At 47.9% G+C, this 25,991-nt stretch overlaps 2 protein-coding genes across 3 annotated transcripts in view; one reads left to right on the forward strand and one right to left on the reverse strand.

Annotated features, from left to right (window-relative positions):
- The window catches only part of LOC144165202 (cell adhesion molecule 4-like), a 61,660-nt gene extending 50,848 nt beyond the window's left edge, over nucleotides 1-10,812 (reverse strand). The window contains exon 1 of the mRNA XM_077695322.1: nucleotides 10,518-10,812. The gene's annotated coding sequence lies outside the window, so the exon portion shown is untranslated. The remainder of the gene's footprint in view (nucleotides 1-10,517) is intronic.
- Nucleotides 10,813-17,929: 7,117 nt separating this feature from the next.
- The window catches only part of LOC144165203 (deoxyribonuclease-2-alpha-like), a 68,360-nt gene continuing 60,298 nt past the window's right edge, over nucleotides 17,930-25,991 (forward strand). The window contains exon 1 of one of the 2 annotated variants that reach the window (XM_077695324.1): nucleotides 17,930-18,129. In XM_077695324.1, the coding sequence (XP_077551450.1) occupies nucleotides 18,017-18,129 (113 nt within the window). In that variant the 5' untranslated portion in view covers nucleotides 17,930-18,016. The remainder of the gene's footprint in view (nucleotides 18,130-25,991) is intronic. The other variant, XM_077695323.1, reaches the window with a different exon arrangement.

Consider the following 25,991-nt stretch of genomic DNA (forward strand, 5'->3'; position numbering starts at 1 on the left):
ATCCAGTAATACGTAGCATTATTAAGCCGCCTGTCATGAGTGTGAGTTTTTTCAAGCCAAATTTTTTGCATTTTATCAATTGCTGCCCGACCAGTTATATGCAATTACGCTAATATAACGATTACAGGTGAAAATTGTGAATGCGTAAATGTGGGCTAGTTGGTTCGAACTGTGAAACATGGTTAAGCAGCGCGGTAAGGACGGGACAACAGTAGAGACCACACAGGACTAGCGCTAGACATCAACTGAATTTTTACTACATGTATCGAAATATATATACAGGAGCGCGCATGCGTGAACATGCTCAAAATACAAAGAAAAATCATCACAGGTTCAAGTGGTGCATTCCGTTACACACGTGGCAAGTTCGCATTCAGATACTCTATTTCTTTTTTTGACAAACTAATAGATGCCGTTACACACTTATCACCGCATTTCATGATGCGCCACTCTTCAAACAATTCACGGCTGGCTTGGTCCTTAAAACAACGCAATATTTGTGTCTTCTCGTAAAGTGGAACACATTGTTGAACGCACCGGCAGTGGCGGCAATGGTCAGCTAAATGGCCCCCCGCAGCGAGCACTTGAACAGCTGTACGGTGCTTCCGGAGCCTGTCGTTAATGCACCTACCAGTCTGCCCGACATAGCATTTTCCACAGGATAGCGGCACTTCGTACACAACACCTTGTTTGCAACCAACAAACTGCGTCGCATGCCTTTTAGCACAGAGGTTGCCCTTTTTCTCGCCATTCACACCGGAGCACATTCGTGCTAGTTTATCGGGGGCGGAGAACACAACGTCGGCACCACATTTCCCCGCAACCTTTTTAAGGCGGTGGGAGAAATTGTGCACGTAGGGGACGACCACAGGCCTCTTTGCTTTGCGAGGTTCATCTCGCCCTTGACGTCGTGCCCCTGACTTGACGTCACGCAATAGGCTTTCCACCACTGATGCTATTACTTCCCGAGGGAAGCCGGCATCTTTCCAACGTGCAACTTGGTGCTGAACACTATCGGCGACTAGGTGCTGACAAGACTTCTCGAGGGCGTCGCGAAGACAGCTAACGCCAATACCCCTTTTCACTATCTTCGAATGAGCTGAACGATAATCCAAAACTGCCTTTTTTGACCGCGGTCTATACGCCCAACACACTTGTGTTCCACTGAAATTAAAACACACATCGAGGAACTGCAAGGAACCACCATTTGGTAATTCATGGGTGAAATTCAAGCCGTCCGAACACTCTAGGAATGTTTGCTTAACGGTCTTGACTAAAACGTTTACTTCCTCTGGCTTCACCAACCTAGTAACAACCATGTAATCAGCGACACACCTAAAAATCTTTGCTATCTTAGCCGTGTCAATATGCGTATCAATGCTCCTGTCACACTTTGCTAAAAACAAATTACTTAAAACCGGTGCAATACACGACCCGATGCAGACGCCTTGTTTCTGGATAAAAGATTCATTGTTAAAAGTGACAAAAGTGGCAGAAAGATAAAATGACAGCAATTCTAAAAAGTTACCCACAGTTATACCCGCCTTGTTCTGGAAGGATACTGGCCCAGACTCTTCAATTGCATCTCTGACTGCAACCAGAAGTTCCTCTTGAGGAATTGAATAAAAGAGATCCTCTACATCGATAGAAAAGGCAGACAAGTGGTTCAACACACGTTCTTTCTCCTGAAAAAATGTGAAAATATCTTCCGAGTTGCGGACCAAATACGGGTCGTTCACTTTAAGACTACTGAGATGTTTCTGCAAAAACCTAGAAATGACTCCTTGCCACGAACCTTTCTCAGTCACAATCGCTCTAAAGAGAATGGTTTCCTTGTGGGTCCTAGCCGAAAAGAAAATAGACAGGCTATCTTTTTTTGCAGCTGAAACATACTTTAGAACGCCTTCGAGATTAAGCTGCTCACACAACGCTAAGGCTTTCTTCTTCACTTTTGACGCTACCGAATCGAATTTTACAAAGTTCTTAGCGACTGCTTCCGTGGCTTTTGATTCATAAACCGTCTTTGGCATGAAAGCGAACCCGCCTTCCTTGTCCGCCAGTAATAGGGAAAGGTTATTGCTGCGCAGAAATTCAGTTGCCCTTTTTACACTGTTAGGGACACGTAGACTTCCTTCTCTTGAACTAAGGCAATCAACGCCTTCTGCAATACACCTTTCTTTGTTATCTGCATCAACTCTGTCGGCCACTTTTCTTACAATCGTGAGCATTCCCACGGGCGTCTCTACCGGTTCAGTACAAAACTTAGGCCCACAGCATAGAATTCCTTCTACAGACGCAGGCAAGTCTACCTGTCCAATAGAAGTCACCTTTCCAGGCCATGCGGCGACTTTCTCTTGGCCTTTCTTCATGGCACGGAGAGATGGCAAACACTTTGACCAGAGAAACTCTGTCACCCTGGCTGCGTCACAGGAGAACTGGCGGTGCAGTCCATCTGCGTCACGTGCACCCACCGACGCACAGTAGACCCGAAGGCAGTCATGTAGGTAACGCACCTGTCGCCTCAGTTCCGACCTCAGAATCTTCGTGATCCTTGTACCATGTCGCAGCGAAGGGAGGCAAGGACGGAAAAGCGCTTCAACCTCCGGGGGGTTGAGTCGGTGTCGCAAGGCGAAAGAACAGCATCTTGCACGCCAGCCAGCACGTTGCAAATCGTGTTTGAACGTCCCGCGCAAATTTCACGTGGTTCGGGTAATCCCGGCACAAGGCAGCAGCGAGCATGTGGCATATCGTGTTTGAACCTCCCGCGCAAACGTCAGGTGGTTTGGATTAGCGGAGAATAGAACAGCGTCTGGGGAAAGTGTCAGGGGAGAACTCTCCTTAGTGGTGACACACGAAGCGTGTGAGGGAAAGGAAGTGAGACAGATGACGCCGTAGCCGCACGTGTCGTACTCTACTTCACCCTTCGCTAGACGCTCCTCTCCGTTTTCTTTCTTTCGACGCTGCTGCGTTCTTTCACTCGGTTACGTGCGCATAAACAGACGCCGCTCCGGCGAAGCCCAAGTAACGGCTGCCAAAGTGCTGCCCCCCAAAACGACCGAAACCCGCCGTCGCCATTTCCACTCAAATTCCTTTCGCCAAGTAGCTGCGAATCCTTCCGGTAGAAGAGAAATGTCTCCAATTGGAGCGGCGGCTTGACCCCGTATTTCTTTTTCAGTTTGGAAGGCGTTCCGAGAGACATTTTCGCCGGTGTCTTTCACGCCTAAATATGCACCATCACCGGTTGCCGGTTTATGCGTTGACGTTTTGCGAGTAGAAAAAGGAGGGCGTGCACGCACAGCTAGGTTTTATGCCGCTACCGATGCAATGCCGGTTGTGCTGGTGGGAGATATAAATGTCGAAATTACACGGCTCAATGCGGTTAGTCGGCTGTCCTCCTTAATCGAGTGGTTCGGGAGTGGGTTGATGTGTTCCACAGACACCTTACACAAAGAGTCAGATGCATGCGAGGGGGAAAGAAAATGGACAGCCACATGTTTGTACGTGAGAATAGAGCTCAAGGGCTTCCACGTTTTAAATCGTTATGGAACGGATGCATGAAGCTCGTTTGGAGGAAGAAGAGCAAGAATCGAAGCCTTGGCCCGAACACAAGCGCGAATGGTTGCAAAAACAACCGAAAGCTGCTGGCACCCCGGTTGCCGTCTCAAGTTCAGCTCGCCGAGTAACGGCGAATCACTCCCGGATGAACAGGAAATTGCCGTCATGGAACGCCGGCGAGAGCCAGTATTACTTCCTCAGAGGGCTTTCAGGGGATATTTTCAATGGCGTCTGTCACTTCTAAGCCCGCCCACATGACCGATTGCCGGTTTATGTGTGCGGAGGTTTGTAGTGAAGAATAGAGGAGGGGAGGCGTGCACGCGCAGCTATAGGTGTCATGCCCGTACTGATGGATGGAATGTCTGTTTTGCTGGTACGAGATTTAAACGCGGAGTTAAGCGGCCCAGTGGGACCTGTGTGGAGTCCTTAGTGGTAGAGCGGATTGGTTTGTGTGTTAGGCTATGTTTAGATTACCGACGCAAAACCCGTATCATGATCTATGAACGTAAGAAATGCCATGTCACGCAGTTCGGTTGGCTGAGACGGGAAATGACGTCATTCTTTATTAAAGTCATTACGACAGTTACGGCAACAGTCTGATCCCGGCCTTATACCAACAGTGATATTCTTTCGACGCGGGAGGGACACAGGCAGTTCCATGCTTATCTGGAAGAACAAAGCTTGGATCCATCAGAGGGTCATTCAGGTAATGGGATAGGAAATATCCTACATCGCAAATTACGATAAATGCGTTTTGTTTCGTGCACTCTGCGGACTGTGTGCAGCTTACAGGCCATCCTTCTTCACAGAGTGGAAGGGCACTATCTTTTTTGTAATTTTTAGTTTTTTTAATTTTATCAGACCAATTATCTCTATTTACGTTATTCTAGCGATTACATTTGAAACTTTCGGGAAATTTGCGTTATTGTGGAAATGCAGGGCGGTACACGGTTCACCATTTTCCGTAATTTTTTTTTACAGTTTTCCTATTTTTTAGTTTTCCAAAATTTCGTTCGACCAATGATGTTCATTTTCGCTATTATAACGATTACAGTTGAAACTTTCGCGAAATCTACATTTTTGTGGAAATGCCATGCGGTATACGCTTCGACATTTCCCGCAATTGTTTTATGTTTTTGTGCCTTTTTAGTTTTTCAGAATTTCTTCCCACCAATCATCTCCATTTAAATAATTACAGTCATTACACTCGGGACTTTCGCGAAACATGCATTATTTGCAAATGCCGGGCGTTACACCGTTCGCCATTTTCCTTAACTATTTTATATTTTTCTTACCCTTTTAGTATTTAAATATTTGGGTTGACCAATGATGTCCATTTACTCTGTTATAACGATTATACGTGGAATTTTCGCGAACTCTGAATTATTGTGGAAATTTCATGCGGTTTACCTTTTGACATTTTACATAATTTTTCATATAGTTCTTTTGTTTAGTTTTTCAAAATTTCGTCTTACCAATTATCTCCATTTACGTTATTAAAGCATTAAAATTTGGAACTTTCCTGAAATTTCCGTTATTGTGGTAATGCAGTGCATTACTCGGTTCGCCATTTTCCGGAATTATGTCATACTTTTCTTATTTTTTATTTTTCAAAATTCTGTTCTACCAGTTATGTCCATTAACGCCATTATAACGATTACAAATGGAACTTTCGCGAAATCTGTATTATTGTGGAAAGGGCATATGGTATACGTTTTGACATTTTTCCGTCTTTTTTAAACATTCTTCTGACTTGTTATATTTTCAAAATTTCACCCCACCAGTTATCTTCATTTACGTTATTACAATGATTAGATTTGGCACTTTTGAAAGCTGACAGCTTTGGCTTAAAGCTGAAGGATTTGGCACTCTTGAAAGCTAAATTATTGTGGAAATGCCAGGCGTTACACGGTTCGCTATTTCCAGTATTATTTTATATTTTCCTTTTTTTTAGTTTTTCAAAATTTCGTTCAAACAAATTTTAGTTTTTCAAAACTTCGTTACGCTATTTTAACGATTAGAGGTGAAACTTTCGCAAAATCTGCATTGTTGTGGAAGTGCCATGCGGCATACGTTTTGGCACTATTCGTAATTGTTTTATATTTTTCTTATTTTTAGGTTTTCCAAAATCTCGTCAAATAAATTATCTCCATTTCCGTTATTACAACGATTTTATTAGAAACTTTTGTGAAATCGGCATTATTTTGGAAATGCAAGGCGTTACACCGTTCGCCATTTTCCTGAATTATTTTATATTTTTCTGAAGTTAGTAGTATTTCAATATGTAGCTCGACCAATTATGTCGATTTACGCCATTATAACGATTTAGGCGGAACTTTTGCGAAATGGGCATTATTGTGGAAATGCCAGGCGGTATAGACCTTATGCAAAAGTGCCGCCATCTACCGGAAGAAAAACGAAACGAGCACGCGACGCCATGTTGGGGGATGGCGGTCGCGGGATTGCTTGGCACGGAGCGTGTGACGGGCTTTCTCGGCTTGGCGATTCTTCAATATTCAGATTTAAGCGCAGAAAAATGAGCGACGAGTGATCGGTGGACCTTTCTCCGTTGTCCACTATTGCGGGCGACTTCGTAAATACGCATTATGCATCGAAAAAGCAGTCAGGGAGGCACCGGCAGGGAAGCTGTTGGAGGATGTCGCGTTTATTCTCCTTTTTTCTTTTTTAGGCTTTGAGAACGCAAACATCGAAAGTACATCCGTGTTGGTTCACATCCTGCGGGTTTCTCTGGAGGTAATTCCTCAAACGCTTCGAAACTTGCGGGCTGTCCTGAGGTTGAAATGGGGGAAGGGGGCACTCGCGATATAGCTATACGCTAAAGATCCTCCGGGATGCAGAGGAAACCTGCAAAATAAACAAAAATAAACAAACAAATAAGCAAAATAAATTGCATACCTGGCATTTTTTAACAGCGGAGCGGTTGTAGCTGGCCGCAATGTGTAGCGCGTAACGTGTGCGTGTAACGCGTTAAACATTGCCAATAAATTACCAATATATTGCCAATGAATAATTAAATTACCAATATATTGCCAATGAATAATTAAATTACCAATAAATTGCCGAGCGCTGGTGAGCGTGTTCCTCGCGGCGACCGCCGAGCGTCCCCAGCACACGCGAAGGCTTTAGCGAACAAAAAAAAAAAAAAACTGCGAAAACCTTAAAGTGCGAGTAGATGCGGAGCGCTCGTGAGCGCGAGCCTCGCGGCGACCGCTCAGCGTCCTTTGCTTGTGCCGTGGACAACAAAACTGGGTGCACACTACCGCTTAGAATATTCCGCTCGAAAAGTTTGATCTTGGGAAAATAGGATACGGTCGAACAGGAGGCGACGAGCGGTAAATGACCGATACACTGAATTACTACGTACGTTACTCGCGCGACTCATGGCGCACGTGAAGGCTGCAACTCTCGCGGATTCCTTATTTCCTGTAACGTTTGGAAAACGAAGCAATGCGTCGTACTTAAATAGCCTACCGAACGTCCAGAATAAAAAGAAAACGCGGGCGCGCAAAGCACGAACGGCAGACTTAAAACTATACCCGCGCGATAAAGTACGAGCTGACCGATGCAGTGCGCCTTAACTACAAGCAGGCAGGAGTGCTCGGCGGCAAATACAGGGCTAGAAAATTGTTCACTTCGGGACCATTTTAGTCCTGCACATATTATTCGTTTCGTGACTATGCGTGCGATCTAGCTATAATATTACTGCGCGAAGGGAAGTCGACACCCGCAAGCGACTTCACGCAGGGCTCGAGTCATGCTTCCGTTGAGAAATAAAAAAAAATGTGTACGCTATTTCCGTGGTCGTGCTCGTATCATCTTTGTGCCCAGTAAGTTACACGGAAGTATTTGGGCATCTTGGATAACGATAAATTCCGAGGTGCGCGTCGCTAACTCCGGGCTATCATGTACACAGCGGTATCCGGAGATCCGGGTATCCCCCAACATGGCCTAAGCGCACGCCGTTACCGCAAGAGGCCGCCAGTTTTTGCATAAGGTCTATACCTTTGGAAATTTTCCGTATTTTTTATTTTTGCTTTTTATTTATTTTTTCGAAATTTCGTCCTACCAATTATCTCCATTTACATTATTTTAACAATTCCATTTGAGACTTCCGCCAAATCAGCATTATTGTGGAAATGCCATGCGGTATACGTTTTGCATTTTCCTTAATTTTTACTATACTTCTTTTTGTAGTTTTTCGATATTTTCTCACACCAATTATCTCCAATTACGTTATTACAACGATTACATTTGAACTTTCACGAGATCTGCATGATTGTGGTAATGCAGGTGTTGCATGGTTCGCAATTTTTTGTAATTATTTTATATTTTTCTTATTGATTTACTTTTCACAATTTCGTTCGATTGCGCTGCTGAGCACGAGGTCGCGGGTTCGATTCCCGGCCGCGGCGGCCGCTTTTCTGATGGAGGCGAAAAGCGAAAACGCCCGTGTGTACGAGATTTCGGCGCACGTTAAAGATCCCCAGGTGGTCAAAATTAATCCGGAGCCCTCCACTACGGCACGCCTCATCGCCTGCGTTGCGTCGGCGGGTTAAACCCAACGATCAATCAATCAATCAATCAATCAATCAATCAATCAATCAATCAATCAATCAACAATTTCGTTCGACCAATTATGTCCATTTACACAATTATAACGATTGCGCAAAATCTGCATTATTGTGCTAATGGCATACGCTATACCTTTTGACATTTCCCGTAATTTCTTGATATTGTTCTTACTTTTAGTTTTTCGAAATTTCGTCAGACAAATTATCTCCATTTACTTCATTACAACTATTACATTTCGAACTCTTTTCGAAACCTGAATTATTGTGGAAATGCGGGGCGTTACACGGTTCACTATTTTTTATAAATATTTTTGTTTTCTGAATTTTTTGGTTTTTCAAAGTTTCGTTTGGCCAAGTATGTTCATTTACGCTAATATAGCGACTACAGGTGGAAGTTTCGCGAAATCTGCATTATTGTGGAAATTCCATGCGGTACACGTTTTGATGTTTTCGGCAATTTTTGAATGTTTTTTCCTATTTTTTAGTTTTTCAAGATTTCGTACGACAAATTATCTCCATTTACGTTATTACAACGTTTACTTCTGGAACTTACCGGAAATCTGCAATATTCTAGAAATGCAAGGGGTTATATGGTTTGCGATTTCCCTTAAATATTTTATAGTTTTATTATTTTTTTGGTTTATCAAAGTTTCGTTCGTCCAATTATCTCCATTTACGCTACTATAACGATTACAGGTGGAAAATTCACGATATCCGCATTATTGCGGAAATGCGGGGCGCTACGTGATTCGTCATTTTGCGTAAGTTCTCATGTTTTTTTTTTATTTTTTAGTTTTTCAAAATTTCTTGCGACCATTGATCTCCATTTACGGCATTATAGCGATTACGGGTCGAAGTTCCGCGATATCTGCATTTTTGTGGAAACGCAGGGCGTTGCACGAGTACCCCCACGGTAACTGTGGGGGTACTCGGTAAAGAATGCAACGTATTAAAAGGTCAGGCATGCTCAAAGCGCGCAAGTTCTGTACGTGTCGGTGCGGTGGTCTGCTGCGGCAGGCGGCGGAGCAGTGCAGGTTTGCGCGGCTCCGCCACGCACTGCAGATCCCGCATAATTTTGCGGCCGACTGTTTTCGTGCAACAAAACCTGTTGTGAGTGCAGCGCTGTCCTGTTTAGGCACTTCTCGTTCCTTTTTTGTGCTGTGTTTTTTCCGGGCTAATTTTCAATCATGAACGTTCACAAACTCGCCAAACTAACAGTCCTCTTGAATCAGTTTTATTTTTTAACAAACGTACACAGGGTGAAAAAAAATAACGGTGACCACAAATAAATGTGCATTACAGCAAGTTGACTGGGCTCCGGTCACCTTGAACAAGTGGCAAGCAGGTTTTGTTTCTGTATTCTTGCAGTTCTTAGCACGGCACAAGTTCGCTGCAACACACTTTTCATTCCTTGAAGAAGCCTGCGTGGTTCTTGGAGAAGTGACAATGTACTACAAGCCTAATGCAACGGATTAACACATGATGGTTGAGTTAAATGAGCGAACTGTCCGTAATAGCTTCATGACTAGGGAATTTTCTTTTAATCCTAAGACAGGCTTCAGTGAAAGATTTCCCCTAATGTGCTGATACTGGTACTGACTCCATGGTAGTGTAGCGCAAAGATATCCATTTATCCTGTATTGCGGTTTCATTGTTAGCCCCAAATTTACCGCTTTTGTAGGGGCACTTTTTTGCGGCCACGCAACTAGTTCGGCTAAATTTATGATTGCGTCATGAAACAAATTATTGGTTGCGCTACGAATCTCGCTAGAAGATAGTGCTTTTGTAAGTGTAACTGAAATATTGAGCAGATGGTATGATGGTAAGTAGGCAACTCAGCAACATATGAAATAGTAAATGGCTAGAATGCTGCCCTGAGACACGCTGGCCACAGGTCTGGCTATAAGATGAATAATCACCCGCAGCAACCATTTGGTAACGGTGCTGCAAGGTAGGTGTTGGCGATCAGCGACGCGGCCTTGCATTCAATGCCCTATAACTGAAAGAAGATGCTGTGATTTATGTTATCGAATTTGATTGTTGAGTCAACGAAAATCCCAAAAGGAGCTTTCCTTCCTCAAGTTCGGTAAGCGGATGTTCTCTATGTGTCAGCAAAGCGGTCATACTGTGAAGGATCCCCCTTCGAGCATAAAGGGTTCGCGAGCCCCAACCCGCCCGACGAAGTAACGCCGATCCGCATGAGAACAAATCACCGGTTTATTCCGGGAAAACCAAGGTAGGAAAAAACAAACAAAGCAAGTTGAGAGCAATATAAAAAGAGTACAGCAAGCAATCACGGAAACCGCGTAAAGAAAACACTGCGGCGGTTGACGCCCTGCTTGTCCAGAAAGTTACAGCGTGGTGCCGTACACTCACGACTACGTCTCCAGTCACTTGGGCCGACGACGGGTAAAGAGCGTCCGCCGCGGACGCTGGTTGCTCCTCGCTATCCGGGCGTCATTGCTGTGGCTGGCCGCCCGTCGGTCCCGTCCGCAGCCCGCGGTAGCAGCCGCTCTCGCGTGTGCCCCGGTGCGCACTCCCCCGCAGATCTCCTGTGAGCGCCGCTTTTACGCCACTCCGTTGGTTGTGCGCATGTTCCCGGTTGTATTGGCACTACACGTATTTGTTGTCCCGTCTCACTGTTCATCACACACGCGCGCATGGGCTCATGACTCACTGACGCCACTATCGCTGTTCGACGCGCGCACTTCACCGTAATCACCGTGCGCGGGCGCTCGTAGGGGCTGCGTCCCTACAACTGTAATCGGCCTGTAAAACGCATACGACATGAAAATGTACCCGTCGAGGTGTCTCAGGGGCTAACGCGTTGTGCTGCTCAGCGCAAGAACGCGGGTTCATCCAGGCCGCGGCGGCCGCTTTTCTGATGGAGACGAAAAGCGAAAACGACCGTGGGTTCCAGACTTCGGCGTACATTAAAGCTTCACAGGTGGCGACCCCCCCCCCTCACCCCCCCCTCACGGCGGGCCCCATCGCGTGTGTAGCGTCGGCGCGTTAAACCTCAGAATCAACCCATCGACGTGAAATTCTAGGACGAATTCATGCTGAACACATAGGATTTCAGAAATGCAATCCTACTTTTTTGTGGCCTCGGCGTAGCAATGACATCTCCGCGCTGATTCCGAGTTGTTCTACATTTCGGGACGTTTTCCCATACAAGGAGCCTTTACTGAAGCTCCAAGTATTATTTTCCGCATGGTTTCGAGTTGGTGTAAAAAGTTTTTTACGCTTCGCCGAGGTTCGCCCATCACAGCGTTTGATGCGCTTCAAAGCATGTCGTAGTCCCGAAACTCTGTTGACGTCATCAATTTCGGCACTCAGCGCCATGTTCGCTAGGTGAGGCGTAGCTCCAGATCTGCTTGCACCGACTGGGGGCTGCAGTTTTCCAGCTAAGAATTTCAAGAAATAGCCAGCAAACACTTCTTCACTTATGTCCGACTTCATTGCATACCCCGGCGGTCATGCACAAAAAGGCATATCTATTTTGAATCGTTTCTCGAAGAAATGTAAAGACTCGGGCGAAACCTTTTGGCTCGACCTTCTAGCCTACCCGTTTACACAGCTTGAGGACGGCCAATCCCCTGAAGAACTTCTTCAAGGTATCTGTCTGAGATTTGCCAGACTTTGCAGATGGGCAGTCCACGGCGGTCAAGAAGCATCGTCATAACAGCGGCGGAAAGCCGTTATTACCCTGGGATAACGGGCTGTCATAAGGCTTACTGAAGCAACACGGTCCCTTACGGAACTGGGATCGGAAGAACTTCTTTTGGGGGCCTGCCAGGTGGGAACAGGAGATGGTCGTGTGAAGAAGTAAGTGTAGAATCTCTTGAAACGCTACACAGCATCCTCGCCATCTACCGCCATCAGCCTGCTCTTACGAACCATCTTTAATAAACTGAGGCCAATCTCCCCTACGACGGCTACAACGCCATGTCCGGTGCCGCACGAGCGCGCGCTCAGCTTCCTCCTCTGCCCTTGCTTCCTTTTTTTTATATATAATCGCTCCTTTGTTTCCTTGACGCGTGAGTCTCGTCCCTGGAGGTCGACGGATCCCACAGTAATAAACAGCATTCCCGGCAAACTCGCAAACAGTGGGCTACGTGCGACGGCGCTTCACCCGACAGTGCTTCCACGGACCCCTGGTGGACCTGCAGCGATCAGTGCCTTTGGTGTTACCTCACGCCACTGCACACATCCGCATCGACAACCGCCGTCCGTAGAAACAGCGGCGCCTACAACTTGTGGGATTCTACATTTCACACACTAGTGATTTCCCACCCCGCAACCATCCGCGCTCAGCAAAGGTGCCTTGCGAGCGCCGGCTGCGGACGGGTCCGTTGTTTGCGGAGACAGACAAAGGCAGGAGGCGGCGAGGGCAAAACATCAATGGCAGCATTTATTGCAATGTGCAAATCAAATATACTGCATACAGACTAATCGTAGGCCATAACGGTAACACTGGGAGCGAGGCATAAACAACGCTAGAGATCGAGATGGTTCGACTCACCGATGGCATACCGGAGCAGCGGAGCGCTGCGGAGTGCGAGCGCGGGTGCAGTCTCCCAGCTCGTGCGGGCGCGTCCCATTGTGGCGCGTTCCCCAGGTCAGGACTAGCGCGCCGAAACGTCCGCGCGCTACCGGATCCCCAAGACAAGAGAGCGTCCCCTCGTCATGCTACGTCCCACCAGACTTCGCCTTACGGTGGCGCTAGTATCGAGGAAGAACTGGTTCTCGGGTAAGGCAGAGGGGAAAAGGGTCAACGCTTCCACCAGGGCGAAAACAAACCGTCCAGTCGCTGGCGCCCTCCCGTATGGTTCCCGTCGCGTGAGCGAGGCGCGTGTGCACGCCGGCCGCGACGGTAAGCTAGCCAGAAAAGGGGTTCGCGTGAAAGTCGCGATCCCCACATCCCTCCCTCCTAAATTCCTTGCGTACGCCGGTGAGAGCTGACTACAGGACTAGAGGCGACGAAAAGTTCGTTCGTCGATTAAATCGTTAGTCACTGCATCGTGTTGCCTACGCCGGCTTCCACTCGTCCAATGCCACCGCTGGTAGTGTACCAGCAGGCCCGGTCGTCGCCCGCTGATGTCTGCAGGCAGGTAGCTCCGGGAAGAATCGCACCAGCCAACCCAAGCAAGCGTTGCTCAAGTGGCGGCACATCCGTGATGGCCCGTGGCCGCCGAGCGACCAGAGACTGCCGACTCTCTCAGCCAAGCTGGTGGCGGCATGCCGCACCGCACCGCTTCAGCAGGCTCGGCAGCTCGCCCGGAACAGTAGACAGCAGCATAAACACGCTCCGTCATGTGGTCCAAGCCGGGGTGGCTTAGCTGCACAAAGAAACTCCTCGCACCTTCAGTGTACGGCAGAAAAAATAGCTCTCCGATCGCACCGCCTTTGTGGCGCGATCCTAACGACAAATGCCGAGTTGTCAGCATTGCCATCGCTCTGTTAATGTCAACAAAGCCCAATAAATAGTCCAAACCCTACAATGCATAGGGCAGGACAAACAGGCTGCAGTAGCCCTTTAATCCCATTCATCACGTGGTTCGATGTCGAATATCACAATGGCCATGGCATCGGCATAACTACCTGCTTGTTAACGTCAACAAAGCACGCCAAAGTGTCCTAACACTGCAGCGTGCAGGGTAGGGAGAATATCAACTCGATTGCATCAACAACGTGACACAATCTGACGGTTCAACTGCTAAGTTTCTCAGCAATGCAATCGCTCTGGAAATGTCCACAGAGCTAGAACCTGTTCTAACCCTATACGATACAGGGAACAATGAACACACACGGTCGCATCGACCGCCCGGCGCGATGCTTAACCACACAAATGCGAAAGCAGTATTTGCTCGCATCTTTAACACTTCATTCATACACATGAATGCGGAAACAGTATTTGCTCCCAACGACAGCCCTATGTTCACACACATGAACGCCGCTTGCGTAAAAATGCTGAAATACGTTTCAACACAGTGGCGCGTAGTTAACGTGAACAGAGCTTGGTCTCTCGAGCCGAACAAGAAGGCTCCTGCGACGTTACAATCAGCGGGCGCAAAGTTTGCCTCGCGTAATTCTCCCCGTCAGTGGAAGAGGGATGAGGCCCCCCTTCAGTCCCGTCGCCCGCGTGGCGCGACAACAAAAACAACTACGCTGCGGAAAGCAGTTTTTCAAGCAGCGAGGGGTCAAAGCAAGTCTTTCCTGAGGCGGGAGAGATTCCTTTCTCTCGCGCGAGGCGATCAACAAAAGAGGGGGAACGCTCCATGCGCCCTCGCACTGTTCCCAAGGTCGTGCCTTCGCCGGGAGGACCGGCTGTGAAAGCCTTCGGGTCACTCACTTCGGCAAACGACCCGCATCCAAAAACACAACAAAATAAAACGGATCAAACGAAAGAAACCCTGAACGTGCCCGTACGTGCAGCCGTGAGGAGACATCTGCTTTGTTAGGGTCCTACTCGCTCGCTGCAACACAAGCAGCTTATGAGCGAACGGCGCCTACCGCATTCAGCGGTATCGGAGCGCCCGTGCCAGGCTGCAATACCAGCTAGCCTTTTGCGGCACACGTGGCCCGGCCACACGGCTCCCAGAGCCTCGACTCCCGGAGTCGAAAAAACTCGGACCCAAATTGCAGCTTCCGTACACACTCACTTCGGGCTGACACAACGGCGCGGGCTCCCGGCCTCGCATGGATGCAAACTCGGAAACCCCCGTTTCCATAAACAACAACGTCCCGACAAAAATTCGGCGACCACGTGTTAACTGGCAGCGATGTCCTGCCATATACACGATTGCTGCAAACTCGGCGCTTAACAAATTAAAAACGCCGCAGCAATAAATAATTCGCCTCACTCTCAGGAAAGTTCGCCTCTGCTAATAACTCGCTCCAATCAGTTAGGCCTGAAGTCTGTTGTCTGTGCTCGGATCGTCCGACGCCAGAACAAAGGATGCTGCCGTGCCTCCTGCTCGTCTCCGCAAACAAGGCCCCACGTTGGGCGCCAGATGTGGGATTCTACATTTCACACACTAGTGATTTCCCACCCCGCAACCATCCGCGCTCAGCAAACGTGCCTTGCGAGCGCCGGCTGCGGACGGGTCCGTTGTTTGCGGAGACAGACAAAGGCAGGAGGCGGCGAGGGCAAAACATCAATGGCAGCATTTATTGCAATGTGCAAATCAAATATACTGCATACAGACTAATCGTAGGCCATAACGGTAACACTGGGAGCGAGGCATAAACAACGCTAGAGATCGAGATGGTTCGACTCACCGATGGCATACCGGAGCAGCGGAGCGCTGCGGAGTGCGAGCGCGGGTGCAGTCTCCCAGCTCGTGCGGGCGCGTCCCATTGTGGCGCGTTCCCCAGGTCAGGACAAGCGCGCCGAAACGTCCGCGCGCTACCGGATCCCCAAGACAAGAGAGCGTCCCCTCGTCATGCTACGTCCCACCAGACTTCGCCTTACGGTGGCGCTAGTATCGAGGAAGAACTGGTTCTCGGGTAAGGCAGAGGGGAAAAGGGTCAACGCTTCCACCAGGGCGAAAACAAACCGTCCAGTCGCTGGCGCCCTCCCGTATGGTTCCCGTCGCGTGAGCGAGGCGCGTGTGCACGCCGGCCGCGACGGGAAGCTAGCCAGAAAAGGGGTTCGCGTGAAAGTCGCGATCCCCACAAACTGCGGAGCACCACTGTCAAGTCCTCCCAGGCCGACCCCGGTCCCGAGAAGGTGGAGTCGAACAGCAAAGCCACTACAGCGGCTTTGTTACGATTAGGACTTTAATCAGGTAGCCTGAACTGTTGCGCTTGTTTATCACCCCATAGAGAATGTATCGGTCTTGCGCTATTGGTCCTGTTTACTTTAGCACGGCAGCTGGAACAGACGCAGTAACGGCCGCGTGACTGTACACGCGAGGGCGCGCGAGCTAACAATACGCGCCAGCGACGACCGTCCGCGGTACAGCACCAAGGATCGAATGACGAGGTACAACGAAATCACCAAGGCCTTCCGCTTGGCCCGTAGACCTTCCTCCGCCCACGTGGTCGCACTCAGGCAACTGCAGACGCGCACGTACCCTAGCCCGGCACACTATCATAGAATGTATCCGGAAATGTACACGACGAACACGTGTTAAGTATGCCGCAAAGAGGTAGCCACCTTAACCCACATGCTCTAGGATTGTACAAAAGATCACCACGGTGCTAACTCCTGAAACCTCCAGCCGAAGCTGTCCGCTGCCCTGTGCAGCCCCAGCCTCGATGATCAACTCTGGGCCGTCCAGCAGGCCTGTGAGGCGAAGAAGCGGCACGACGTCGACGCCCCCAAACGGGCGAAGAGGACCAGCGGCCACGCCCCCAAGCGGGTGATTTAGGCTCGGTCAGCGAAAGCTCTGCAGGCATCCCACAAAGTTTTTTTTCTAATCAACCAACGCAGTGCTGTTAACTGTAATCACACGTTTTTCTATATAACGGCGTGGTAATAAATCTTTTTATTCATTCTTGTTCCTGACATATAGCGGTCTGGATTCTTGACGAGAATCACTTCGCTAACGATACTGAACCCTTGAATACCGCAATTGACACTGCAATAATCAGTACTGTTGGCGTTAAAAATCGCGATCGTCGCTTTAGTAGCACTTCCACTTTTACGCTAAACATTCAAAAAAAGGGGAAGCCTTCCGTTATGTGCTTCCGTTATTGTTTGCCTGATTCGGATGTGTTCCTTCGGCCATAAGAAAGTAGTTATCGTGTTCACTCAAATCAGGCACAAGTACTGCGGTTCTAATGCTTTCCAAGTGCAAATTAGTAGTGCAACTTACCAATAAGTGATGATGAATTTGCCGCGCTTTGGTGGGTAGAGCGATAACGTGTCACCAACCATTCGTCTTAAACAGAACATCTTTTTTATTAACCTGCGAAGAATCACTTTTCATCGTGTTAATATTAACGTCGCGACCACGGATTACAGTAAACTGATTGTTGAAAAAAATCGACAAATTTTTTAAGTTATTAAAGATAGGTGTTTTGGGAACCACTTAAAATACAGTAGCATACTACAAAAAGGGCGCCTCGAAGCATAATGGTCAACATTTCGTAGCGATGCGTCATCGTAGAGAACTGCTACATTATTTCAAATGAAAATTACCTTTTTACCGAGGAACAAACTGTACCACCACGGCCCATAGGGCGATTTACGCAGAAAGTGAGATAAGACAGGAGCCAAGATACTTTGATTTTTCGTGCGTACCATTTCTCCATTTACAGAAGTACGTCCAGTAATGGTTTTGTTTAAGGGGAGAATTAGGTCCACTGCTTGGTTCCTAATGCATCCTACGTTTAAGTGAAAACGTTTAAATGGTTACGAAGACGGGTTGCTAGGTGCTTATAAAAAGCATGCGCTTGCACGTACTAGTCGGAATTGGCAGATTTTTGATGCTTGCAGTTTTCGTTATGTTGCTTCATAGCCTGTGGCGGTCACGAGAATTAGTTGAGCTATCACTGGCGGGCTACCATCTACCTTGAGTAGGAGGACTTCGTTTTTGTTGCGCCCCAGCTTATTGAAGTTGTTGGCCATAGCCCAGACGTTTGTTTATGTGCGTCGCTCCATGGGAAACAAAACGTTTTTTTTTCGATACTTTGTAATCGGTACTGCCTTTGATGCTGCCGGTGCAAAGGACTTTCAGCAGTGGTAGGAATTTTTCTTGGTTCGACGGGTTTGCTGCGTGCACGAAGGAGCACCATTGGGAACATTATCGGCTAGATAAGCGACACTGCGCCCAAGAGCTCTGTGGACAAGCCAGGGGCCAGATAACCGGCGTCTGCCGGCGTGAGAGTGCTGCGCGCCAACAAGGCGGGCAGAAGCGATGGCCGGCCACAGAGTTCCCAGCTGGGCCCGAACCGCCGTGGCGTTGCTCGCTTTGGCCTCCGCCGCGTGTGCCGCCTCCTGCAAGGACGAGGCGAACAAGGACGTTGAATGGTGAGCCTTTCTTTTCTCGTGCGGCCAAGAAACTTTCTATTTCCTTCGTTCCGCAAAGAAAGGAAGCCCCTTGAAGCTGCCGTCAGGGGAACCTTGACGTGAGGAATGCACGGTGGCAAAGAGTTCAATTTACAGCGGAAAATACTAAGCACACAGTTTTAAAAAGTCATTCGCAGTTGGGAAACAGGAATGGCGACATGTGTCAAATAACTACATAACAGCTCTCGGGGCTTGCAAACAACAAAGAAAACTAAAAATTCATCCAGAATTGAACGTTTAACGCATCCTTCTACCAATCCAGGAATTACTTCACCAAACTTGCAACACTAGGCGTCAAGCACACACTCAAGCACACAGGCGTCAAAAGCGGCGGTGGCGTCGCAATTACCTTTAAGAAGGACTGTGAGATGGCGGAATTGAAAAGCAGCTTCGAAATCGAACTACGAGTAGCTCGGAAAGTAGCTCCGAAATATGGTGTAGGGCTACGTTGGGGGGCGCATTGTATATTGTACTAGCAGTTTACATACTGTCACACACACACATAGAGTTCCTAGAAGCATCCCCGCTAACGCTCGCTTAATAACGGCAGGAGATTTTAATATTCCGAGTATACAATAGGATGAACTTATAAGAGGCAATCTATGTAGCAAGCATTGCGAAGTATTATTGAATATTGCATTCAGTAACGAAATTCCCCAAGTAGTAAAAAAGACAATCTTTGTTAGTCCTGGTTTTCATAAACAGTAAGATTAGTGATTATAAAACTTCCGAACATCACAGGTTTAGTGAACACACACTTCTTTGTTTTTGCGTGAAAAATGTTCTGCTTCCAATCGACATAAAAAGACCAACCGTTCTTGTAAAGGACTATTCCCGAGCTGCAGATGTGGGCATTTTAGAATATCTTAAAATGCCATTGCGCAGTTTTAATGAAGCAACTTACGTAAACTCGCTGGAACCAATTCAAATCTATCGTGCATGACTGTGTGAGTGAATTTGTGTCTACATGACCGATAACGGCGAAGAAACAAAATATATGTGTGAATCGAAATATCATCCAATGAAAAGGACAGCCGAAATGCACGAGAAAAAAAATCTAGAAAGCAATGTGAGATCTCACACTTCCCTTAGATATTACGAGGGAAGCTCATGGTCGCAAATGAAAAGTATTACTCACATACACTAGCCAGGTTTATGAGAGAGTCCCCGCGGCGATTTTGGCGTCACCTTACTCTATACACAAACAGAACGAAACCACAAAATATATAGGTGACGATGTTATTACCAACCCTTCACATATTGCTGACAAATAAATCATGTTTTTTACTATGTGTTTGCTGCATCAGAAGAAATGAATAATGATCTCAACGGGGCGGGTGCTTGACACCCAATGTAACGAATGACATATTCATATCAGAAGAAGCGATCCAAAATGCAGTACATATTCAGGTAGCCATCAATATAATGCTTCAAACATTTTTTGCAGAACCCGCTGCCTGCTTAGGAACGTTCGTTTGAAATCCCAGCACAGACATGCATCACCTCAATGCACGAAGTTTCATCGAATGAGTCCTTGCAGCAATTGCATTTGCACTTGGGTGCACACTTCTTGATTACATGAAAACGTGCAACTGTCAGGATTTGAACCCGCATCGATGCAGGATGGTCTGTTCACAGGTTTTTTGACAGCGATATCTTCCCAGCACTCACTTATTAGTTCATCGGGCTGGTGGCTAGGAGCACCGGTATTCAAAAGAAATCTTACGAGGGCCTGATAATTGTTTCAGCGCGATTATTTCTTTACTCATGGGAGCCTTTAACTCACGAACAATTTTTTTTTATTCCGTACAGAAGCCAGACAAACATTTTTGATGCCTTTAAATCTTACTAAATGTAAATCAATGTCATTTTCCCGTAAACGCGCCCCTGTTAATCACACCTACTTCATCAATGCGCTTGCTCTCGACACGGCCACGTCATACAAGTATCTCGGAGTGAACATGTACCCGTCTCTATCATTCGCACCGCACATGCAGTCCATGTGCTGAGACGCTCTGCTCACACTTGGATTATTTCGTCGTAATCTAAAATCTGCATCTCCCGACATTAAAAAACTAGCATACTTAACATACGTGCGCGCCAAGCTCGAATATGCATCGTCCATTTGGAATCCTTCGCAGGCATATCTCATCAACGAACTAGAATCAGCACAGAACCGCGTAGAGGAACAAGTGTCACCACTTTAAAACTCAAACTGCCACTTCTCGCATCACGTCGCATCGTCTCACGTTTCTACCTCCTGCACACCTTCTTTTTCCGCCCACAGTCAAGGCACGAACTTTTAAATCCGCCGAACAGAACTTCTTCCTCCACTAATCATTCAAATCCCATTGCACGAATTAACAGCCGTACACCCGCGATGAACGACTCCTTTTGCCTCCATGCATGAAACTGTAGAATCACCTCCGCGACAACATTGCTGTTATACCTGACCGGAAATCATTGCGGCAAAAGCTGGAAACCCACTTTGATTACAGTCAATAACCTAACACTACAGCGATATTGCATCAGCGCACAGTATACTTATTTTTACGGAATAGTTCCTTTTCTAGAATATAATTCTCAGTGATAGTGTTCGTTTATTGTTTTCTTGTTCAATATTATTACGCGCCTTTACTATTGTATAATGTGCATTGTTTGTCTACATCACATTGTGCACCCTCACCACGTATTTGTTACCCCGCTCTTATGTAATGCCCTCGGGCCTTTAAAGGGACACTGAAGTGATTTGTAAACAATGCGGGATTACGAGCGCAAACTGTAGTCCGGAGTCCCTGGGCCCTGTTTCGACCACTCTGTGCGCGTTTACGCAAACTTATTTAGTAGAAAAATCAATTAGAAAATGCTGTCCTCCTCTCTTTACGCTCGCCCATTTTCTGTTGCATTTTCGTGTGACGTCAGCAGGAGAGGAGCCGACAATTGGCTGCGCTACTGCACGGCTCGCCGACCTTCCGCGACCGAGTCAGTCGGCCCACCGTTTAGTCCGCCGGCCGCCGACGGGTCGTCGCAATTCGCTCGATCAGTTGAAACTAAGCCACAACACGTTTGGGAATGGAAGAATGCGCCTTTCTTTACTTCGTTAGTTTGTACTCTGTATCTAGCTCCAAGTCAAGGTCGCTTCACACAAGCGCTGCACAAGCGCACATGCGACGCTTCGCTGACTGGTACGCCAGTAGGAAAATATAAGGCCTCTTGAAGTGGGAGAAGAGTGAGCGAAGTCGATGATTGTAGGGTTTAACGCGCCGACGCAGCTCAGGCGATGAGGCGCGCCGTAGTGGAGGGCTCCGGATTAATTTTGACCACCTGGGGATCTTAAACGAGCGCCGAAATCTCGTACACACGGGCGTTTTTGCTTTTCGCCTCCATCAGAAAAGCGGCCGCCGCGGCCGGGAATCGAACCCGCGACCAGTGAGCGACGTCAATATAGGTACTAAGGAAATAAAATCAACTGATATTTTTACCGTACAGCGTAAAACTAGGGTGCGGGAAGCACTTTTTTGCGCTGTGCGAACAAGCAGAGCGGTCAGCAGCACGACTACGCATCTGCGAACGCTTTCCCGTCTACGAAATGCAATTGCTAGACGTGAGCTATTGTGGAAACTCGGGGGACGCTTACTGCACGAGCGCAATAGAACAAATAGTCACCTAAGCTGCTTGAAATATTAAAACTAAATAAAAGTGTAAACTGGTTATACATTATATACCTAATATTTTCCATTGCCGCCAGCGGGATGGCCTTGAGCCTGCACAGTCTCTGGAAACCTCGTATGGCCGTGAGACATGCAGACCCGGATGCACGACCGGCAAGGGAATACTTTATCGAAAGCATTGCTTATATCAGAGATGTAATGAAAATGCAAGACGAGAAACCTGACTGGGCTAACATATTGGATGAACTAGTTAACCTGAAACGCTTTTAACACGCGCCACCCGTAGCAGCGGGAAGGGTTTTATCATTATGTTGTGACAGACATGTGTCATAGTTTAAAGGTTTCTTTTTTTTTAAACCATTATGCTGTGTGGAGGCATGTGTCATTGTTTTGTTTTTTGTGCACTGTACCAAGCCGGTAATAATAAAAAAAAGCCCCCTGTGGCCTAGTCGTCTGGTGCGCTAGGTGTGTCACAGCAAGTGTTTTGCCAGTCACAAGTTCGAATCGCCGCGGGTACATGCTTTTTTTTTTATGAGTTAACTTTTTCGTTTTTCGCCGATGTTTTCTATACTGAGTTCACCTTTTTTTGGGCCGCAACGTTCATTGCTCCACGAACTAGTCCACAGAACTCGCGCAGGCTGGCACTGGCGCGCTAGCGAGTTCTCGTTGGCGTGCTGTTGCCATTAGCACCGACTGCTTGCGGGCAGTGGGCACAGCCCAGAATCAACAGACCCTTGGCCTGGTGCGAACACGCTTTTTACGATACAGGCATGAGCGAGGCAAGCTCCAAATATGGGGGAAAAGCGCATGCATTTGAGCGTCTGCGGGGTCGCGGAGGGCGTTCATGCACTGCGTAGGCCTCAGATAGTGAATGCTACGATTCCAAGCCGTCCTGGGAGGCTTATCTTATGCATTTTAATGCCGACAACATGGCAGAAGCGCGGTACTACGATAACTGGGAGATTGAGAATGCCCATCCAACGACGCCATCGAATGTCAAACATGTTGTTTTACAGACCGAAACCGAAACCGAAACTTGTTTGATTGCTAACCTTGGGCATCGTCCAATCACGGCGCCCCCTCCTCCTAACGTCACAGCTTAGTTTGTGCGGCCGCCGCAAACCGCGCATGGTAGTTTTTCTTCTTTCGCGCTTTGTAAAATAATTACCGATTTGTCAACCGGATAAACGAAGAAAAGTGTGCTAGTTTGAGCCAGTCTACACAGTGCAAGCAAAAACGGGAGCTTGACAAATTCACTTCAGTGTCCCTTTAAGGGTGCAATAAATGCAATGAAATGAAATAAATGCGGAAGCATTTACCTCTTCAAAAAGCTTCAAGAGTACAGTACGGGCCCCGGGTATTCGCAAACTTTTATACGCCGAAAATATCGGCCGTATGCTCAATTCTAGACACATTGCTGCTCATAGGTGTTCACAGTAATGAATGACCCGTTCCTTGGATGCATATTTTGGGGAACACTTTCAAAAACGGGAACTCTAAGGGCAACGCGAACGATATGGGTTCAAACGGGAGGGTGTTTTGGGAGGGCGTTTGAAACAGGAAGGGCGTTTTGGGAACAGGTTGAAGGGGGAAGGGCTTAAACGGTAAGGTCATTTCGTGAACGAGCGCACACGCGACGGATCAAATGGGAAGAGCGTTTTGGGAATGGCTTTAACCGAAACGTGTTCAAACGGGAACGGGTAGTTTCGGGCTACACCCGAATGAATTTAGGCGGCGTTCGTCTTCGGCCCCACAAGTCACCGGAACAATTCAGGACCTGCCAAAGGCAAGAGATGAACGATTCCAAGTAGATGCACCTTTCCAAAGCGTTCGACCGTGTCTCAAACTCGCAACTTTTGAATAAATTACTGAGTTATGGTGTTCGTAATAACATGGTGACGTGTGTCAAAGTCTATCTCTTAGGAAACAGTTTGTGGAATTCAACGGAGCCAGGTCAGAAATACTGCCTGTTGCTTCAGGCGTACAAAAGGCCTCAGTCTTCAGTCCTGTTCTGTTATTGTGATACATTGACGACATAACTGAAGGAATATAGAAGAGTGTTAAGCTGTGCTTATTCGCAGATGACAGCCTAGCGTATTCTAGTACACCACGTCAGGAGGATGAGATATCCCTGAACGTAGCCTTAAAAACTGTGATTGGTGTGAAAAGTAAAAAAATAAAAATAAACTTAAAAAAACAGTCTACACAACAATAACCACAACAGTTTTTAATCATCAGCTAAAGGACAACTTTCCCTAGGGAACAGGCCGATTTAGGTACTTAGGCACTACATCGTAAGGTACTACATCGTACTACTACGTACTAGATCGTAAGATTTTAACTGAAAATTCACATAAAGAACCTGTGTAGCTCCGTGGAAGCAAGGCTTTGGTTCTTGGCACGTAAACTACAGGGTGCTTCTTAAAATGTAAAATTGACAGCTTACTTGCCTCTCGTACGTCCTGTGATAGAATACGCTAGTTTTGCATACTATCCCTTCAAAAATAACAAAATCAATCTACACGAAATAATCTAAAGGAAAACCGCGCGGTTTAATATTGTTAGGATAAAAATGGGGCGTATTTGCGTTGTTCACACAGTCTGCGATGGGTGCATGCAGCAGCGCATAAACGAACAGTTCGCAAGCTGACCGATCAACCTTCTCCTCTTCTTCCTCGAACCGAGCACCGTCCAGTGTGTCATCGTCTTCGTCGTTTGCCTGTATTTGGAGCGTCACGTAACATGACCCCCCGGCGGCGAAAGCACCGTCCCGGTGTTGGCTAGGCGTCGCTATCGGCGGGCGTCCGATAGGCCTTGAGGCGAGATACGTGAACAACGTCCGATGAAGGAGACGCTTGGGATGTGGAGGCAAGTAAAGGAGAAACTTCGTACGTGACATCCGTCACCTGTCGCAGCACCTGATCAGGTCCGGTGTAACGGGGCATCAACTTTGCGGAAAGGCCAACACGGCGAAGAGGCGTCGACAGGAGCACCAGAGAGCCAGGCGGAAAAGACACAGTGCGGTGCTTATCGTCATAACGGGACTTTTGGGCCACCTGGGAATCACACAACCGCGCGCGAGCGACGTTACGTGCCAGCGCAGCCCGCGTAATGGCGTCGTGCGCGTAGGCTGTCGTGGGCGTAGGCAGTAAAGTGTCCATTGGCAAAGCTGGTTCTCGACCGTACAACAGATAAAACGGGGAATAGCCGGTGGTATTATGGCATGAAGAGTTATAAGCGAATGTTACATATGGAAGCACGGCATCCCAGTCTTTGTGATCAGACGAGACATACATGGCCAGCATTTCGGTGAGTGTTCGATTAAAGCGTTCGGTCAGACCATTTGTCTGGGGATGGTATGCTGTGGTCAACTTGTGTCGGGTGGAGCACGAGCGCAGCAGGTCGGCGACGACTTTGGAAAGAAAGGAACGACCACAGTCTGTGAGGAGTTGCCGCGGAGCGCCGTGCTGCAAAATGACGTTTTCTAGGAGGAAGTCGGCGACATCAGTGGCACAGCTTGTTGACAGGGCACGGGTGATAGCATAGCGGGTCGCGTAGTCGGTAGCAACCGCAATCCACCTGTTGCCGGACATCGATGAAGGGAAAGGGCCAAGGAGGTCCAAGCCGACGCGGAAGAATGGTTCGGTCGGAATATCCACGGGCTGAAGGGGACCTGCAGGGAGCACTGACAATTTCTTGCGGCGCTGGCACAAATCGCAAGCGTTGACGTATTGCTTGACCGTCTTATAAAGACCAGGCCAGAAGAATCGGTGGCGGGCGCGGGAATAAGTGCGGGCAACACCGAGATGGCCAGCCAAGGGGACGTCGTGAAGCTGTTGGAGGGCATCTAGGCGCAAGTGTTCAGGTACTACAAGGAGGACGTCAGGCCCATCCGAGCGGTAGTTACGACGGTAGAGGACTCCCTCACGGAGGAGGAAAGCTCGTAGCGATGGGTCAGATGGGTCACATTGGAGGCGTTCGATTATTGCGCGCAATGAAGAGTCACGGCGTTGCTCTTCGCCCATCTGGAGAAAGTCGGATATTGCCAAGAGGTGGGCATTGTCAGCGGCGTCAGCGGTGTCCGGAGTACCGACAGGGTAACGGGATAGACTGTCGGCGTCTTTGTGCAAATATCCAGACTTGTGAACGACG

Source organism: Haemaphysalis longicornis, unplaced genomic scaffold (assembly GCF_048455015.1).
Source record: "Haemaphysalis longicornis isolate Haplotype H1 unplaced genomic scaffold, Haemaphysalis longicornis Haplotype H1 scaffold_14, whole genome shotgun sequence".
NCBI lineage: Eukaryota > Metazoa > Arthropoda > Arachnida > Ixodida > Ixodidae > Haemaphysalis > Haemaphysalis longicornis.